General features: G+C 37.7%; 1 protein-coding gene across 1 annotated transcript; it reads left to right on the plus strand.

The window, feature by feature from the left end:
- The first annotated feature begins 4457 nt into the window (after positions 1-4457).
- Positions 4458-5432, plus strand: LOC127690975 (olfactory receptor 4K15-like). The gene has a single exon (XM_052190547.1). The coding sequence runs from the start codon at positions 4467-4469 to the stop codon at positions 5430-5432; it is 966 nt and encodes a 321-aa protein (XP_052046507.1). The 5' UTR covers positions 4458-4466.
- The last annotated feature ends 14513 nt before the right edge of the window (positions 5433-19945 follow it).

Genomic DNA, 19945 nt, shown 5'->3' on the forward strand with positions numbered 1-19945 from the left:
AAACTATAATAATAAAGACAATATTGTATTAGTATAAAACACAGTAGATCAATGAAAGAAAGTTGAAGTCCCAAACATAAATTTGTTTAACTACAATCATCTAATATTTGTCAGTGATGCCAACATTATGAAGTGTGTAAAAGGCATCATCTTCAACAAATGGTGCAGGGAGAACTGCGTATCTGTGTGAAAAAGAGTAAAATAAGATCCATATTAATCAGCATGCCCCCAAACTCAGCTTGATCCAAATTGATCAAAAACCTCAATGTAACACCTGAAACAGTAAAACTGTATTACTCAGCATTCTGTTCTTCCTTCTTTCCTTCCTTCCTTCCTTCTTTCCTTCCTTCCTTCTTTCCTTCCTTCCTTCCTTCCTTCCTTCTTTCTTTCTTTCTTTCTTTCTTTCTTTCTTTCTTTCTTTCTTTCTTTCTTTCTTTCTTTCTTTCTTTCTTTCTTTCTTTCTTTCTTTCTCTCTTTCTTTCTTTTGTTTCATTCCTTCTTTCCTTTGTTCTTTTATTCCTTCCTTCCTTTTCTTTCTTCTTCCTTCTTCCTTCCTTCCTTTCTTCCTTTCTTCCTTCCTTCTTCTCTCTTTCTCTCATTCTTTCTTCCATCTATCCCTTATCTGTCTGTCTGTCTGTCTGTCTGCCTGCCTGCCTGTGTACCTGATGTGCTAAGGGGAAACCCTGAAGTTTGGAAAGTCATGAGCATCCTACCTTTGTCACCTATTCATCGGCTCCTGTATAATTGTGCTGCTCTTCTCTGGTGCTTTGAAAATAAGAGGAGAAGAGTGTTGTTGTCTGGACCTATAGAGAAGTCAGAAGATATTTTCTTATAGCATGAAGTAAAAGTATACACTTGCAGATGCAATGTAGACAAAGAAATATTCCCTGAAATGTGTATCTTCATGTGCTATCATGGTTTTAAATTTCTAGAGGATTCTTAAAGTTATTTGTGGTCATATAGTTGATGATTTTGAACAGAGGAAACAAATATCTATAGTTAGATTAACTTCTTTGATAATGCTATTACCAAATATTTATTTTAAGCTTCTTTATAATTATCTTTTCACCTATTTCAGATTCTTGGCTATCCAAGTTCTCACCCACCACCTTAGAACTCCACATCCAGCTATATTTCATCTACGTGAAAGCAGCCCTTTCTATTTATAAACACTAAACCTATTTATTAATTTTTTAAAGATTATGATATCTCTATAGTAATGTATAACAACTAACTTATTTCCCACTGTTAATGACTACAGAAGATTGTAGCATAACTCCATATTCCATTTAGTGTTAGGAAAACAAAAAGGTTTTGTTTCTGCATATCTTCAAAGACATGAGTTGGAAAGTAAAGGGACAGAAATGTTTAAAAGTTGGGGAAATACATCTATGAAACAGAAGGATCATGAGTTTTGTAGATTACATATTCTTTTTATTAGATATTTTCTTTATTTCCATTTCAAATATTACCCCCTTTCCTTGTTTCCCCTCTGAAAACCCCCTATCCCATTCCCATTCCCTCTGCTCACCAACCCACCTACTTCCATTTCCCTGTCCTAGCATTCCCCTACACTGGGACATTGGGCCTTCACAGTAACAAGGACATTTCTTCTCATTTATGTTAGACAAGGCCATCCTCTGCTACAAATGTGGCTGGAGACAGGAATCCTTCCATGTGTACTCTTTGGTTGGTGGTTTAGTCCCTGAGAGCTGCTCAGGAGGTACTGGTTGGTTCATATTGTTGTTCCTCCTACGGGTTGCAAACCCCTTCAACTCCTTGGGTCCTTTCTCTAGATCTTCCATTGGGGACCCTGTTCTCAGTCCAATGGTTGTCTGAAAGCATCTATATCTGTATTCATCAGGCACTGGCAGAACCTCTCAGGAGACAGCTGTATCATGCTCCTGTCAGCTAGCACTTGTTGGCATCCTCAATAGTGTCTGGGTTTGGTAACTGTATATGGGATGGGTCCACAGGTGGGGCAGTCTCTGGATGACCTTTCCTTCAATCTCTGCTCCACCCATGGTCTCTGTATCTCCTCCCATGGGTATTTTGATCCACTTTCTAAGAAGGACCAAAGTAATGACACTTTGGTTTTCCTTCTTGAGTTTCATGTGGTCTGTGAATTTTATCTTGGGTATTCTGAGCTTTGGGCTAATATCCACTTATCAGTGAGTGCATAATGTGTGTGTTCTTTTGTGATTGGGTTACTTCGCTCAGGATAATATTTTCTAGTTCCATCCATTTGCCTAAGAATTTCATGAATTTATTGTTTTAAATAGCTGAGTAGTACTCCATTGTGTAAATGTACTACATTTTCTGTATCCATTCCTCTGTTGAAGGACATCTGGGTTCTTTCCAGCTTCTGGCTATTTTAACAGGAGTTATTAGAAGCTGGTTCCTGCTTTGATCTATTAACACGATCAGGTTGCATGTTCTATTTTGAATTCTCTCCTCACAAATATTTCTGTCAGACTGCCCTAAGAAGCTGCTTCTGATTCTTTCCATCTTACTGTTCCTTATGGGGTAGATGTAAAATCCTAGCAAATTGCTTCCAGCAAATTTCTTTCCTGCCTGTAAAGATTCTTTCTGACAGGGATCTAAGAACCGTGACTTCAAAAATTAGCATTAAGGTAAAAAGTTCAGGAAAAAATGTGATACTTTTCTTTTCAAATCAAAGTTGTTCTATTCTTCTTCCAAACTCTATTTCTTAAACATTTTTGAATATCTTAGTGAACTTGTTTCAATGGATTACATGATAAAAACCCAAATTAGTTACTTGTTCGATTCTGACAAATTAGAGACATGAAATACAAAACTATTCTTTGAATTTTTTTCTGAAAGATAATTAAGATTATCCATCATTTACTGCCCTATGTGCAAATTACCCAGTGACACTCAGAGATGAAGAAATAAGCCATTATGATCCAAGGAGATACTGATTTTTATACTTGCTAGAAATAACAAAAAGAATCCTTTTAAGACATGATTTAGTGTTTGCAAATTGTTATGGTCTAATATTCCTTTTTAGATTGCTTTCTAATTTTCATATTTCTATACATGGCAGCAAACTATAGAATAAGGAATAACTTGAGATAAAACACAACATAGTAACTGTGTAGGGAAAAAGATCATTCTCACAGTTTAAATTTATATTGTACACAATCTCTCTAAACTTGATTATTTTTGAAGTTCTTCAAATTTCTCTGTGTGTGTATGTGAGTGTGTGTGTGTATGTGTGTGTGTATGAAATTTCTGTCATTAATAACACTACTAGCTGTGTATGAAAAAGGTTAGCATCTCCCAGGCTTAGTGACAGCAATAATATATGAAATTTTTCATAAGGAGAAACTCCATAAAGAACTGAATGGAAAAAAAGTAAAACTTTTATGAAGCTTTATTTCTTCCTAATTTCCCAGGATTTTGACTTTACTGAGTTTGTCATCAGACGGGATGAGATAATGTGGGGTTACTTGTGGTGATGGTCCATCTTATAGATTATCTAAATTGCATGAATGCAGAGCTGTTTCCCATTTATGAAATTTATGACATGTTTAGCCAAGGGTAAAACAGGAAGTACATGTTTCACTAAATTTTCAAGAGTGAACAGAATCATTGAGAACATCAAGCAACAGAGTTACCAGGACTAAGTGTTCTTTCCATACTTCTCCTCTGTTCAGAGATGAATATTAGTGGGTCTCTCAAAAGAATGTACTAGCGTTCTCTGATTAAGGTTTTATATAACTAAATACAAAAGACATTTTATGGCATGTTTTATAAGTTTGAATAACTTAAGAAACTCCATGCACAGAAACATAAAATATATAAACGTTGAAAACTGAACTGTGATTGAAAATGCTTAACTGATTCATTTCTTTCTTTTTTTCCTTTCTTGGCCTAACATATTTTTCTTCAAAGAGATCTTTATCATGACCAGCTTAGTTTGCACCTCCTGCTCCCATAATGAGATAGGGATACACCAGAAAGGAACAGCTACAAGGCGAGGGGTGGCATTCACACCTGAGGTCATTTTCTATTTTTAATATCTTATTACTCCTCAGTTTTCTTTTTTCTTTTTTAAAAATTTATTTATTTATTTTTTATTCAATTTATTTTTATTTACATTTCAAATGATTTCTGCTTTCCTGGCTCCCCACTCCCCGAAAGTCCCATAAGCCCTCTTCCCTCCCCCTCCTCCCCCATCCACCCCTTCTCATTACCCTGTTCTGGTATTGCCCTATACTACTGCACTGAGCCTTTCCAGATCCAGGGGCCACTCCTCCATTCTTCTTGGACATCATTTGATATGTGGATTATGACTTGGGTATTCTAAGTTTCTAGGCTAATATCTGCTTATCAATGAGTACATACCATGATTGATCTTTTGAGACTGGGTTACCTCACTTAGTATGATGTTCTATTCTGTTTCTTTTTAGATAACTGAAGACAACTCTCTTCCAAAGTCAATGAATGAAACAAATTACTCTCGTGTGAAAGAGTTTGTGCTGTTGGGCCTGTCTAGCTCAAAGGAGCTCCAGCCTTTCCTGTTTCTCATATTCTCACTGCTGTACCTAGCAATATTGCTGGGCAACTTCCTCATCATCCTCACAGTGACTTCAGACTCGCGACTTCATACCCCCATGTACTTTCTGCTTGCAAACCTATCTTTTATAGATATATGTGTAGCCTCTTTTGCTACCCCCAAAATGCTTGCTGACTTTCTGGTCGAAAGAAAAACTATATCTTTTGAAGCCTGCTTGGCTCAGATTTTCTGTGTCCATCTATTTGCTGGTGGGGAAATGGTACTTCTTGTATCTATGGCCTACGATCGCTATGTTGCAATATGTAAGCCTCTCCACTACATGACAATCATGAGTCGCCGTGTGTGTATCACTCTGGTCATCATCCCCTGGTTTGTGGGTTTCATCCATACAGTTAGCCAGTTGGCATTCACTGTTAATTTGCCATTTTGTGGTCCTAACCAGGTGGACAGTTTTTTCTGTGATCTTCCACTGGTGACCAAGCTAGCTTGCACAGACACATATGTTATCAGCTTACTAATAGTTGCAGACAGTGGAGTTCTCACCATGAGTACATTTGTCTTCTTAGTTATCTCCTACACTGTGATTCTCATTACTGTTAGGAATCGCTCCTCTGCTAGCATGGCCAAGGCCCGATCCACCCTAACTGCTCACATCACTGTAGTTGTACTGTTCTTTGGACCATGTATCTTCATCTATGCGTGGCCCTTTAATGGTTATTCAGTTGACAAAGTCCTTGCTGTGTTCTATACCATCTTCACACCCATTTTAAACCCACTTATCTACACTCTGAGAAACAAAGAGGTGAAAGCAGCTATGGCAAAGCTGAGGGGTCGCTATCTGAAACCTGGACAGGTTTCTGCATTGATAAGAAATGTTCTGTTTCTGTAAAAACAGAGAAAAAAGGTAAAATTACAGTACTGATAGCATTTTTGTAGCTCCTCTAAGATATTTCTAAAATGGAATTCCTTTTATTCTAAATGTAGTCATTTAACACATGGAACGATTTAAAAGTTACATCAATATTAATAAGCTGAGCACATTTCATAACATTTAATATTCTTTCAATTAATTTTGTCCTTTGCTATTTATTTTTTATTTTAAAATTAAGATGGTTTTAAAATAAAAGGTTGTCTTTCATGTGAATACAAAAACTATAGCATTTATTGTATTTTAAATATATTTTGCCTTGTGGGGTTGGAAAATAAAGCTTATAGTCAATCTATCAAATAAATTTATTCTTTATAATGAAAGTAATGCATTGTATAAGACAAGAATTTTAAAACAAAAGAAGATTGTTGCTTTTCTAGTTCTAAGTTCACTATATATAATGCAGCTTTTTGAGAATTCCATGTGCTGGCTCAATTTTAATATTTACTGTATTTTTCATTTAATGGGCCACTGCATAGGATTTAGTATTCAGTACCAGGTTTTGTAATATTTGGGAGTGGTTTTTGTACAAAGGAATCTAATTAAATAGAGATTAATCACAATAGATAAGAACATGAACAGATTCCTTGGGAAATCCAAAGAGACTATGAAGAATGTCAATTTCTGGAACAGATTCTTGCATCTCATAAGCAAAGCTCTAATATTGCATGAGGAAACAGATCCTTAGATGTTACTGAAGCTTTATAAGGGCCAATGGTTCTTGCCATAGCTTATCTAATAGTCAGGTTGCTAGAACTACCCAATTATTTAGAAACTCACAATTTCCATCGACAAATATAAGAAATCATCATATGCACACAGGAACTGAGGAGCAGCCTGGGACAGGATCCTTCCAGTTTCCATCTGTGCCTGGAGCTTATCCTATGTTACAGTGCTCCATACCCAAATATCACCGTGGGGGAGAGCTGACCTCCCAGGAGTGCTGGCATACCTGTTATCACAGGTAAGACCACCACTTTTGCTCAAATTCCTGGCCCAAGAGGGACCAGCCCAAAGTCACCAGGACACAGGAACCAAGGAACAGCCTGGAACAGTATCCTTCTGGTATTGAGCTCCAACCTGGGACTGTTCCTGTGCCACAGCTCCACATACCCAAATTCATCACAGAGAGAATTGGTCTCCTGGGAGTACTGATGCACAGGCTGGCAGAAGGGACATGCCACAGTCAGAGACAGCAAGACCAGCTAATACCAGAGATATCTATATAGTGAGAGGGAAGGGCATGGAGATAAGCAACAGAAACCAAGGCTACTTAGAATCATCAGAACCCAGTTCTTCTACCACAGTGAGACCTGGATACCTTAACACACCAGAAAAGCAAGACTGATTTAAAGACACATCTCATGATGATGATAGAGGACTTTGAGAAGGACATAAATAACTTCCTTAAAGATATGCAGGAGAACACAGGTAAACAGGTAGAAGCTCTTAAAGAGGAAACACAAAAATCCCATAAAAAATTACAGGAAAACACAAATAGTTTAAGGAACTGAACAAAATCATCCAGCATCTAAAATGGAAATAGAATCAATAAAGAAATCACAAAGGGAGACAACCCTGGAGATAGAAAACCTAGAAAAGAGATCAGGAGTCATAGACACAAGCATTACTAACAGACTACAAGAGATAAATAAGAGAGAATTTCAGGTGCAGAACATACCATAGAAAATATTGACATAGTAGTCAAAGAAAATGCAAAATGAAAAAAGCTCCCAACATACAGGAAATCCAGGACACAATAAGACCAAATCTAATTGTAATAGGTATAGAAGACAGCAAAGATTCCCAAGTTAAGAAAAGATTCCAAAGTTCAACAAAATTATAGAAGGAAACTTCCCTAACCTAAAGAAAGAGATGCCCATAAATATACAAGAATCCTACAGAACTTACAATCGACTGGAGCAGAGAAGAAATTCTTCTGGTAGCATAACAGTCAAAACACCAAATGCACAAAACAAAACAAAACAAAAAAAAGAATATTAAAAGCAGTAAGGGGAAAAGATCAAGTAACTTATAAAGGCAGACTTATCAGAATTACACCAGACTTCTCACCAGAGATCATGAAAGTTAGAAGATCCTGGGCAGATCTGATACAGACCATAAGAGAACACAAATGCCAGCCAAGACTACTGTAATCAGCGAAACTCTCAACCACTATAGATGGAGAAACTAAGATATTTAATGACAAAACTGAAATTACACAAATAATTTCTGCAAATCCAGCACTACAAAGGATAATAGAGAGAAAATGCCAACACAAGATGAAAAACTATACCCTAGAAAAAGCAAGAAAGTAATAGTCTTTCAATAAACCTAAAAGAAGATAGCTTGTTTCCTGGGACTGTGTGCTTGGAAAATTGTTTTCCAGCCTTTTACTCTGAGGAGGTGTTTGTCTTTGACACTGAGGTAGGTTTCCTGTATGCAGCAAAATGCTGTGTCCTGTTCCCATATCATATCTGTTCGTCTATATCCTTTTTATTGGGGGAATTGAATCCAATGATGTTAAGAGATATTAAGGAATAGTGATTGTTGCTTCCTGTTACTTTTGATGCTATTTTTATGTTTGTATAGTTATCTTCTTTTGGGTTTGTTGAAAGAAGATTACTTTCTTGTTTTTTCTAGGGTGTAGCTTCCCTCCTTGTGTTGGCATTTTCCATCAATTATCCTTTGTAGTGCTGGATCTGTTGAAAGATACTGTGTAAATTTAGTTTTATCATGGAATATCTTGTTTTCTCCATCTATGGTAATTGAGAATTTTGTTGGGTATAGTAGTCTGGGCATAGTAGTCTGGGCTGGCATTTGTGTTCTATTAGGGATTGTATGAGACCTGCCCAGGATCTAGCTTTCATGGTCTCTGGTGAGAAGCCTGGTTTAATTCTATTAGGTCTGCCTTCATAAGTTACTTGACCTTTCTCCCTTTAATGTTTTTAGTATTCTTTGTTTACTGCATTTGGTGTTTTGATTATTATTTCCCATGAGGACTTTCTGTTCTGGTCCAGTCTGTTTGGAGTTCTATAGGCTTCTTGTATGTTCATGGGCATCTCTTTCTTTAGTTTAGGGAAGTTTTCCTCTACAATTTTTGTTGAAGATATTTACTGGCCCTTTAAGTTGGAAATCTTCACTCTCTTCACAACCTATAATCCTTAGGTTTGGTCTTCTCATTTTGTCTAGGATTTCCTGGATGTTTTAGGTTAGCTTTTTGCATTTTGCATTTTCTTTGACTGTTCAGTCAATGTGTTCATTCTATGGCATCTTCTGTACCTGAGAATCTCTCTTCTATCTCTTGTATTCTGTTGTTGATGCTTACATCTATGACTCCTGATTTCATTCCTAGGTTTTCTATCTCCAAAGTTTCCTCCCTTTGTGATTTCTTTATTGTTTCTACTTCCATTTTTAGATCCTGGGTGGTTTTGTTCAGTTTCTTCACTTGTTTGTGTTTTCCTGTAATTCTTTAGGGGATTTTTGTGTTTCCTCTTTAAGTGATTCTATTTTATGACCTATGTTCTCTTGTATTTCTTGAAGGGTTTTTGTGTTTCCTCTTCAATGGTTTCTACCTGTTGACCCATCTTCTCTTGTATTTCTTTGAGGGTATTATCTATGTCCTTCTTGAAATCTTCTATCAGCATCATGAGATGTGATTTTTAAATCCAGATCTTGCTTTTTCAGTGTGTTCTGGCATCCAGAACTTAGTGGTGTGGGAGAACTGGGTTCCGATATTGCCATGTTGCCTTGGTTTCTTTTGGTAATGTTCTTGCATTTGCCTTTCACCATCTGGTTATCTCTTGTGTTAGTTGGTTCTGCTGTCTCTGACCAGAGCTTAAACCACCTGTGGGCCTAGAAGCCTATCTCAGCACCCCTGGGAGACCAGCTCTCCCCTGGCACAGAGGGCTGAGGCTCAGCCCATCTCCTGGTTTCACATGTAGCCTGGAAGGACCCTGTCCCAGAGGCTCTGCTACTCCTGTGTTTCCTGCACTTCTGGCCGTACCTGCCTGCACAGTCACTGGAGAGAAAATGATGGTCTCACCTCCAAACTCGGGAGTCAAAGCACTCACTGGAAACCTGTTCTCCTCTGGCAAGATCTGGACACAGACAACTGTGGAGTGGCCCAACTCCTGGATGCAGATGGAGCCCTGAGGGACCCTGTCCATATGCTCTGCCACTCCGTGTTCCCTGTGCTCCTGGATATACCTGCTTGCACAGTGACTGGAGAGAAAATGCTGCTTATTGACAACTTTTTGATTTAATTTTCTTGTGCCTTCAGAATCTTCTCTGTCCAGAGAATGTGTATACCACTTCCATTTCTCTACTTTATGTCTTTATGGGTCAGTTAATACCAAGATCATGAGGGGAAACTTATGCTGCATGGCAAATTTATAGCCTGTTATCAAATGTTTAGTTATTAAGGCCTACTTTCAGACACTTTTAGATGTCTATCAATGAAAAAAGTTTTCTCATGACAATTATCACAATAAAGCTTGAGGTGTGACTACATTGAAACTCCTTTTGTGAAGTACATGTCTGTTTCAAAGTACCTGTGATCTTTTCTATAAGTGTGGGTTCTATTGATTGAGTACCTAGTTATCTCCAGGTAGTAGAAGAGCCTTGATGGTGAATTCAAAAGGTCTCCTCTGTGATTTGCATATGGTAGATCACCCAAGATCTCCAGATAGCTTCCCTGTCTACCACTGACACTTCAATTATTGTCAGGTCTACAGAATGATAAGGTTGGAATGGTGGAAGAACCTTCACAGTGCTCTAGACCTGTTGAGGAGCTTTCTCCTAGTCCAGGTTCTGCTCACAAGCAGCAGCTTTCCAAGTGACTTGGTGCATGTTAACATAACACATCAAAATGAGTAATATTCTGACTTCAGAATACAAGTAAGCCTCACTAAATGTGCTTCTTTCTTAATTGTTGAAGAGTCAGGTGTGAAACTGACTTTGTCAAACACTGTACTCCTAAAATTTTCTCTGAATTATAAGGCCCTTAAATTTTATTTAGATTTATTTCCCATCCTCTGGTGTATATACCAAGTCCCAATGCAATTCTTGGTGTTACTAAATCAAGATCAGTTTCTATCTCCACTCATTTGGCTAAATCAGCATAATTTGATCAGTATAGTGGACTAGTGCTGTTTACTGTAGAAGAGATCGATGATAAAAATCCCTTCAAACTAAGTTTTCACACAAGGATCGAGTGTTAATATATCCTTGGGGTAAAACCATAAATGTATACTGCTGACCTTGTGAACTAGAACCAAATCACTTTTAGTGGTCCTCATGGACAAGGTATTAAGAAGCCCTTCATACCATATAACATGAGAAATGTTAATCTGATCAAAGAATGACACCGCATCTTATATAGTAGATGCAATCAAAATTGACTAATCTTGTGATAGTCAAGTGTAATTCTTTGTGAACTGTGGGTTCTGCAAAGACCTGATAGAAAAGTTGAAAAGAGATGTGAAAACCAACATCCATGTGTCTTTCAAGTCCTTGAGAATGGTACAAATTCCCTTAATTCCTCAAGCTATGTAATATTTGTTTTGATTCACTATTTATCCTGGCACTTCCACTATCTTCCAATTGGCCTTTCCAATCATTATAGCTTCTACTTAAAATATCAGGGAATGATTTTGTGAATTCTGAAGATGTATAAGAATATCTAACACAAATATGCATTCTGTAACTATAAAAACAGGATGAATTGTGGATCCATTGGACCTAATGTGAATTTGACTTTAGTCAAAATTTCATTAATCACCTGACTTCCATAAGCCCATACTATTTCTAGAGGGCCAAAATGCTTTTGCGCTCCATTGTAGTCAGTGTCAATTTAGAATCAATATCCAGCAGATTTTTAAAAGTCTAAAATCTTCTTCCTCCCAGTGTATAATTACTGACTTCGACCATGAGGTTGGTCTTCAATGACAGGGTCTTCAGGAGGAGGAACAGGGAAGAGAACATAAATAAGGTAAGATAGCTAGGACCAGGACATCTATAACAAGATGATAAGTCATACCAAGAAGTTTATTAAGGTGTATAGCATCTTATATAAAGTTTTTGGGATATAAAGTCCACAGGAAGCTAATTAAGCAGTGTTGTAGGAGGGGAACACAAAATATAAAGTGTGTTAAAAATAAAGTACAGAATGACCTTAGGCCTAATAGCTACAGTACCTTATGAGCAGAAGAGTTGAGTTCTTAGGATTGAGTCACAAGTTCTTCCCAAGGCTCTGTCAAACATGTTCCTGGTTCAAGGAACTGTGTTCCTTGTATCAGAGCCTCAGGGAAAGCCTTGGATCTACCTTAAATCTCAACAGTTACATTTGTAAAGGTTTTAAGTATCTCTAAGGAAGGGTTGTAGAAAGGATAACAATAAAATCATACATTTTAATAATGTCCTTCCTCAGGTTAATCTATCTCTTACTTCATTCAAAGGAATCTGAGTCTGAAAACTGGTCCAAGTCTGGATCTTGGTTTATGGGCCCATTTCTCTTGTACCATGATCCAGTGAAGGTTTTCATTTTTTCTGAGAATTTTTCTTTTTATACAGATCAATCAAAAGTTTAGTACAGTTCTTATTTTATTTCATTCCTAGAAACATAACTAATTCGTCAATATCAAAAGTCCATAGGTGTCATGCCACCATAGAAATCACTTGGTCTGTGCTACCCATTACTAGTAGACCATTGTGGACAATCCTTTGCACATGCCACTTATGATAACTACACTCCTTGCCTTCAATGTTTCAAAGTGCCACCTCACTACTCTTTCTCTATTATAAAATTAAACTTATACTTATTTAATTCATTCAACTAAGTAGCAGTAACCCTAACCCTAATTCTGACACTAGAGTTACAAAAAAGTTCTTCTAATGTGCTAGTGCTTCTCTAAACCACTTTTGCTGAATTATACTTTTTGCGAAGGAGGTATCTTCTGACTTTACAACAATAAGTTTTATATGGCAAATCCACTCTGTCATTAAAATTTCTCTGACCTTTTAAATCCATTTTTCAACACTAAGCCAAGAGATATGGGGCATCTCCTGATCCTTTTCAGTATATCATATTTTAACATATACTTCCAACAATCTACTAAACTTTTGACATCTTGTTTAACTGTGCAAGCTTCCATATAAATATAGACTCTTCATTCAGTGAATCTATACGTATAACCTCCTATTGATTCAGTTTTATGTTCTTTCTACCATTATCCTATACCCTTAAAATTGATTCCCACAGATATTACCCATACTTCTACTTCAATTTATTAATAAATTCATTAACTACCTTATTGGTGTAATGTAAATTTTTTTAAAATTTTATTCGATATATTTTTTATTTACATTTCAAATGATTTCCCCTTTTCAGGTCCCCCACTTCCTGAAAGCCACATAAGCCCCCTTCCCTCCCTCTGTTCTCCCACCTATCCCTTCCCACTTCCCTGTTCTGGTTTTGTCTTATACTGCTACACTGAGTCTTTCCAGAACCAGGGGCCACTCCTCCGTTCTTCTTGTACCTCATTTGATGTGTGGATTATGTTTTGGGTATTCCAGTTTTCCAGGCTAATACCCATTTATTAGTGAGTACATCCCATGATTGATCTTTTGACACTGGGTTACCTCACTTCGTATGATGTTCTCTAGCTCCATCCATTTGCCTAAGAATTTCATGAATTCATTGCTTCTAATGGCTGAATAGTACTCCATTGTGTATGTATATACCACATTTTTTTGCATCCATTCTTCTGTTGAGGGATACCTGGGTTCTTTCCAGCTTCTGGCTATTATAAATAGGGCTGCTATGAACATAGTGGAGCATATATCCTTATTAAATGCTGGGGAATCCTCTGGGTATATGCCCAGGAGTGCTATAGCAGGATCATTTGGAAGTGACATGCCCATTTTTCTGAGGAACCGCCAGACTGATTTCCAGAGTGGTTGTACTAATTTGCAACCCCACCAGCAGTGGAGGAGTGTTCTTCTTTCTCTACATCCTCCCTAACACCTGCTGTCTCCTGAGTTTTTAATCTTAGCCATTCTGACTGGTGTAAGGTTTGAAAGCTCAGGGTTGTTTTTATTTGCATTTCCCTGATGACTAGTGAAGTTGAGCATTTTTTAAGATGTTTATCCACCATCTGAAGTTCTTCAGGTGAGAATTCTTTGTTTAACTCTGTATCCCAACTTTTAATAGGGTTATTTGGCTTTCTGGGGTCTAACTTCTTAAGTTCTTTGTATATATTGGATATTAGCCCTCTATCTGATGTAGGGTTGGTGAAGATCTTTTCCCAATTTGTTGGTTTCTGATTTGTCCTTTTGATGGTGTCCTTTGCTTTACAGAAACTTTGTAATTTTATGAGGTCCCATTTGTCAATTCTTGATCCTAGAGCATAAGCTATTGGTGTTCTGTTCAGGAACTTTCCCCCTGTACCGATGTCCTCAAGGGTCTTCCCCAGTTTCTTTTCTATTAGCTTCAGAGTGTCTGGTTTTATGTGGAGGTCCTTGATCCATTTGGATTTGAGCTTAGTACAAGGAGACAAGGATGGATCAATTCGCATTCTTCTGCATGCTGACCTCCAGTTGAACCAGCACCATTTGTTGAAAAGGCTATCTTTTTTCCATTGGATGCTTTCAGCCCCTTTGTCAAGGATCAGGTGACAATAGGTGTGTGGGTTCATTTCTGAACCTTCAATCATGTTCCATTGATCTGCCTGCCTGTCACTATACCAATACCATGCAGTTTTTAACACAATAGCTTGGTAATATTGCTTGAGGTCAGGGATACTGATTCCCCCAGAATTTCTTTAGTTGTTTAGAATGGTTTTAGCTATCCTTGACTGATATTTATAGATCATTTCACCCTAAAACAAAAGAATATAGCTTTTTCTCAGCACCTCATGGTACCTTCTCCAAAATTGACCATATAGTTGGTCACAAGACAGACTTCAACAAATATAAAAAGATCGAACTAATCTCATGCCTCCTATCAGATCACTATGGAGTAAGAGTGGTCTTCAATGGCAACAAAAATGACAGAAAGCCCAGATACACATGGAGGCTGAACAATAATCTACTCAATGACACCTTGGCCAAAGAAGAAATGAAGAAAGAAATCAGAGACTTTTTAGAATTTAATGAAAATGAAGGCACAACATACCCAAATCTTTGGGACACAATGAAAGCAGTGCTAAGAGGAAAACTCATAGCCCTGAGTGCCTCCAAAAAGAAAATGGAGAGTGCATACACTAGCAGCTTAACGACACACCTGAAAACCCTGGAACAAAAAGAAGCCAATTTGCCCAGGAGGAGTAGAAGACAGGAAATCATCAAACTCAGGGCTGAAATCAGTCAAGTGGAAACAAGGAGAACCATACAAAGAATCAACGAATCCAGGAGCTGTTTTTTTTTTTTTTTGAGGAAATCAACAAGATAGATAGACCCTTAGCCAGAATGACCAAAGGGCAGAGAGAAAGTATCCAAATTAACAAAATTATAAATGAAAAGGGGGATATAACAACAGAAACTGAGGAAATTTAAAAAAAAAATCAGATCTTACTACAAAAGCCTATACTCAACACAACTGGAGAATCTGGAGGAAATGGACAATTTCCTAGACAGATACCAAATACCAAAATTAAATCAGGACCAAATAGATCATCTAAACAGTCCAATAACCCCTAAAGAAATAGAAGGGGTCATAGAAAGCCTTACAACCAAATAAAACACAGGACCAGATGGCTTCAGTGCAGAATTCTATCAGACCTTCAAAGAAGACTTAACACCAATACTCTTCCAACTATTCCACAAAATAGAAACAGAAGGAACACTACCCAATTCATTCAATGAAGCTACAATTACAGAGATACCAAAACCACACAAAGATCCAACAAAGAAAGCGAACTTCAGACCAATTTCCCTTATGAACGTCGATGCAAAAATACTCAATAAAATTCTTGCCAACCAAATCCAAGAACACATAAAAACGATCATCCACCATGATCAACTAGGCTTTATTCCAGGGATGCAGGGTTGGTTCAATATATGAAAATCCATCAATGCAATCCACTACATAAACAAACTCAAAGAAAATAAAACCACATGGTCATTTCATTGGATGCTGAAAAAAACATTTGACAAATTTCAGCATCCTTTCATGCTTAAAGTCTTGGAAAGAACAGGAATTCAAGGCCCATACCTAAACATAGTAAAAGCAATATACAGCAAACTGGTAGCCAGCATCAAACTAAATGGAGAGAAACTTGAAGCAATCCCACTAAAATCAGGGACTAGACAGGGCTGCCCACTTTCTCCTTATCTTTTCAATATTGTACTTGATGTAGTAGCTCGGGAAATTAGACAACATATGGGGGTCAAAGGGATACAAATTGGAAAGGAAGAAGTCAAACTATCATTATTTGCAGATGATATGATAGTCTACCTAAGTGACCCAAAATACTCCACTAGAGAACTCTTACAGCTGATAAACAACTTCAGCAAAGTGGCTGGTTATAAAATCAACTCAAGCAAATCAGTAGCCTTCCTATACTCAAAGGATAAGCAGACTGAGAAAGAAATTAGGGAACTGACACCCTTCACAATAGCCACAAACAGTATAAAGTACCTTGGGATGGGGTGACTCTTACCAAACATGTGAAAGATCTGTATGACAAGAACTTCAAGACTCTGAAGAAGGAAATAGAGGAAGACCTCAAAAAATTGGAAAAACCTCCCATGCTCATGGATTGGCAGGATTAATATAGTTAAAATGGCCATTTTGCCAAAAGCAATATACAGATTCAACACAAAACCCATCAAAATCCCAACTCAATTCTTCGTAGAGTTAGAAAGAGCAATTCTCAAATTCATCTGGAGTAATGTAAATTCTTAAAGTCTCATGGACTACACTTTCTGTTTCCTCTCTTGCATCCTGCTTAGCCTTTAGTCTTGTTAGAACTCTAGAGGACATGAAGTACATTAATATTGTCATTACTGTCATCTTCTTTAGGAAATGTCACTGTTGATTGGGCAATAAGTGATCAATTCCTTCAGGCCAAGGCAGGGAAGGCAATACTGCAGGGCATGTATGTGGAAGGGCAATACACCATCCTCTGCTAAGGATACCCTTTCTTCTCCTCTTCTTGATCTTCTTGTTCTTCTTGATATTTTTATTGGTATTGTTGTTGCTGCTGCTGCTCCTGTTGTTGTTGTTCTTCTTCTTCTTCTTCTTTTCTTCTTCTTTTCTTCTTCTTCTTCTTCTTCTTCTTCTTCTTCTTCTTCTTCTTCTTCTTCTTCTTCTTCTTCTTCTTCTTCTTCTTCTTCTTCTTCTTCTTCTTCATGAGATAAACTATTGATAATCTGTGGGTTCAAATTCTTCAGTCTCAGTAGGGCTCTCTCAAACATTTCTATCCCAAGTTCCATGATACCATTCCTTACTAATTATTTCTCACATTTCTACTTTGACACAATTTAAGATGAGTAATTTACTGTCAACTTTGCATGTAAGAATTAACTAAAATCAAGAAATTGAGTGGCACATCTGTGTGAAATTTTTGCTTAATTTGAAATGGTAAGATCAACTTCTAATCTGGAAATTTGAAGTAGGAAGATGCAACTTTAATCCAGATCTTTTGAGGTACAAAGATCCTCCTCTCATCTATCTATGCCTTCTGCTAGAAGCCTACATAAGACATAGAAAAGGGAAGTTATTGTTCTTTGCCTGATTTTCTCACCTTATTAGTAAGTGCATTCTGTCACTGGCATCAAAGACTATGTGTTTGGAATCCTGAACACACTGAAGACAAGCCAAAACATCCAATTTCGTGTACTGAACCATTACTGTATCCTTGGACTTTCCCTCCATAGGCATCCATTGGTATATTATCTGAACCATAGTCTGAAAGTCATTCTAGTGAAAGGAAAGAGATTGAAGGCCAGGGGATGTCATTCTGACTTGAATGTAGTGAGGATTTTAGTTTCTTTAAAATCCAGTTAATTTATGTGAATATGTTTTTGTTTTAACCCTAGGTGTGGGATATGTGTTGCTTAATTTTATCCACAGTCATTAACAATGATTGCCTCCTGCTCTAGGAGGGATATGACCTTTGCCATTTGCAGATAGTTTAATTCTTGGGACTCTTGAGAGGGTATAAATAGGAGTGCCCCAAGAGGGCCTGGGGCTGCTGCTGGTCCCTGCTGCTGCTGACCCCTGCTGCTAATTTTGTTTTTGCTGGATTTCCATATATTCTGATGATGAAGATTGGATTCACCTCTAAGAAACCAACACCCCTAATCAGCAGGAAGTAGTTTAAACAGTCTATGTCCCCTCTTTCCTCTATCCTTCTTTTTTTCCTACATAATATTGGGAATATTGTGAGGGATAAGTGTGGAATAAGGGTTGGAAGAATGGTAGATATAAGAACCCAATAAAGTATCCAAAAATATATACCTACACCTTAATTTTCATTATAATTTAGCCAATCTTTCAGTAAGGGCTTCATTTTGATTTTTTAGAACTCAATATCTGAAGCTGCTGAACAGGAGTTTCTCTTCCAAGGAACACCAGCTGGGAGCAGTATAGATCATGAACTTCCACAGGATTTCCAGTCGCAGCTTAGATCACGGATGTCAACATAGTAGTTGCCTGTGGCATCACAGAATGAGCATTAATATGCCTTCTAGTGGCAGCAAGGACCATGAACATTAACAGGACTTAAAGCAGAAGCATGGATTATGAATAATAGCATGGCCTTCAGTGGCAGCATAGACCATGGTCATCAACATAGTCTCTGGTAGCAGCAAGGACTATGGAGGTGAGACGACTGAGTTTGCCACACCCAAGCTAGCTCCAACACAAGCTGCAAAAACTGGAAGTTTGGGAAACTAGGCCTAAGTTTTTATTTTTCTTTTTTTTTCTTTCTTTATTTCTTTCTTTCTTTTTTTTTTTTTTTAGGGGAATGCAAGTCACAAAATTGGGGAGAGTGAGCAGGGGGAGGGGGATGGGATGGGTTTTTTTTGAGGGGTAACGTGGAAAGAGGATGCCATTTGAAATGTAAATAAAGCAAATATCTAATAAAAATAAAAAATAAAAAGTTTCTATTTTTCAGAATTGGAAAAATATAAAACAAGTCAGTTTCAAGAGACACCACACCCCTCACAAGCAGCCAAATTCACTAAAGCCTTAACCAATCACAAGAGCACCTATAACCCCGGAGATAGACCTAACCTGTCAAAGGAAAGAAAAAATAAAAGTCACATTCCTACCCTAACAGAAATTAAATTGTCCTTGCAAAGTCATCTGTGGGCTTTCATTCTTAATGGTAGGCCACTGTGTGCTGGATCTCTGCCGAATAAATGTTCTTTGCTGCTGAATACTATTTGAGTATGGGGCATAATTGTTTGATAAATCACAGACTTTGGATATCTGATTGCTGAGTCAGGGTGATCACACAGTTGAGCAGCATGCCTGTGGACTGGATCCACTTGAGATCCAAGCTGTCCAACACTACCCTGCCGTTGGTGCCGGCCGGCAGCTCTGCCATCAGCCCTAGCACAACTGACCATCATGCTTGCTGCTCAAGAGCAGAGTCTTTCCTCTGTAGGTCAAGCAGGGTGAGCAGCAGTACTGACTCCATTAAAGCTGGATCTTCTGACCTCAGATATCCAGTTTAGAAGTGGTTCCTTGCCCTTCAAATGATTTAATTAAGAGAAATAAATCTCTCACAGTTGTGTTACTTGACGCTTGAGTTTTAGTTAATTTCAGATGGTTGCCAACAATGGAGCATGTCACTGCCAAATAAGATGGTCCTTGTGCCTCTCAGACCCCAGCCTGTCAAACATTCTAATAAATCCCCTTTATATGTAAAGAAAATGCATGTTAGTACACAGCCCTTTCAGAAAGTAGACTAAGCAAGCCATAAAGAGCAAGTCAGTAAGCATTCTTCCATGGCCTCCTCATCAGTTCCTGCCTTAAGTATCATGCCTTGAGTTCCTGCCCTGCCTTCCCTGGAAAATGGATTTCAAGCTGATATAAACTCTTCCTTCTGCAAGTCACTTTTGGTCATGGTGTTTTATAACAGTAATAGAAACCACAAGGCATCAGTTGGTACCAGATTACAGAATATAGTTGTGGCAGATCTAATCATGTAGTTTGGGGAGGATGGTGGTGACCTTTGAACTAGTAAAGTCACCGAATGCTCACAGCTCAATAAGCTGCTGTGGGAACATTGTCTCAGAAGATAATATTAAGAGAAGATGATGGAGATCTGGATTGTGAAATTTTAGAGAGACATTTGAGTGTCCATTAAAGATTCTATCAGGTGTATCTGATATTTTTAATTAAGAACAAGTAAAATGAAAACTTTGCTTGGCTGGGACAATTGATACTGGTTAGCTAGGGATATAATTAAGATGAGACCAACATCAGTGAGGCACAATATTCTGGGAGGTGTTTCCTCAAG

The sequence above is a fragment of the Apodemus sylvaticus genome, chromosome 8 (assembly GCF_947179515.1).
Source record: "Apodemus sylvaticus chromosome 8, mApoSyl1.1, whole genome shotgun sequence".
In the NCBI taxonomy this organism is placed as follows: domain Eukaryota; kingdom Metazoa; phylum Chordata; class Mammalia; order Rodentia; family Muridae; genus Apodemus; species Apodemus sylvaticus.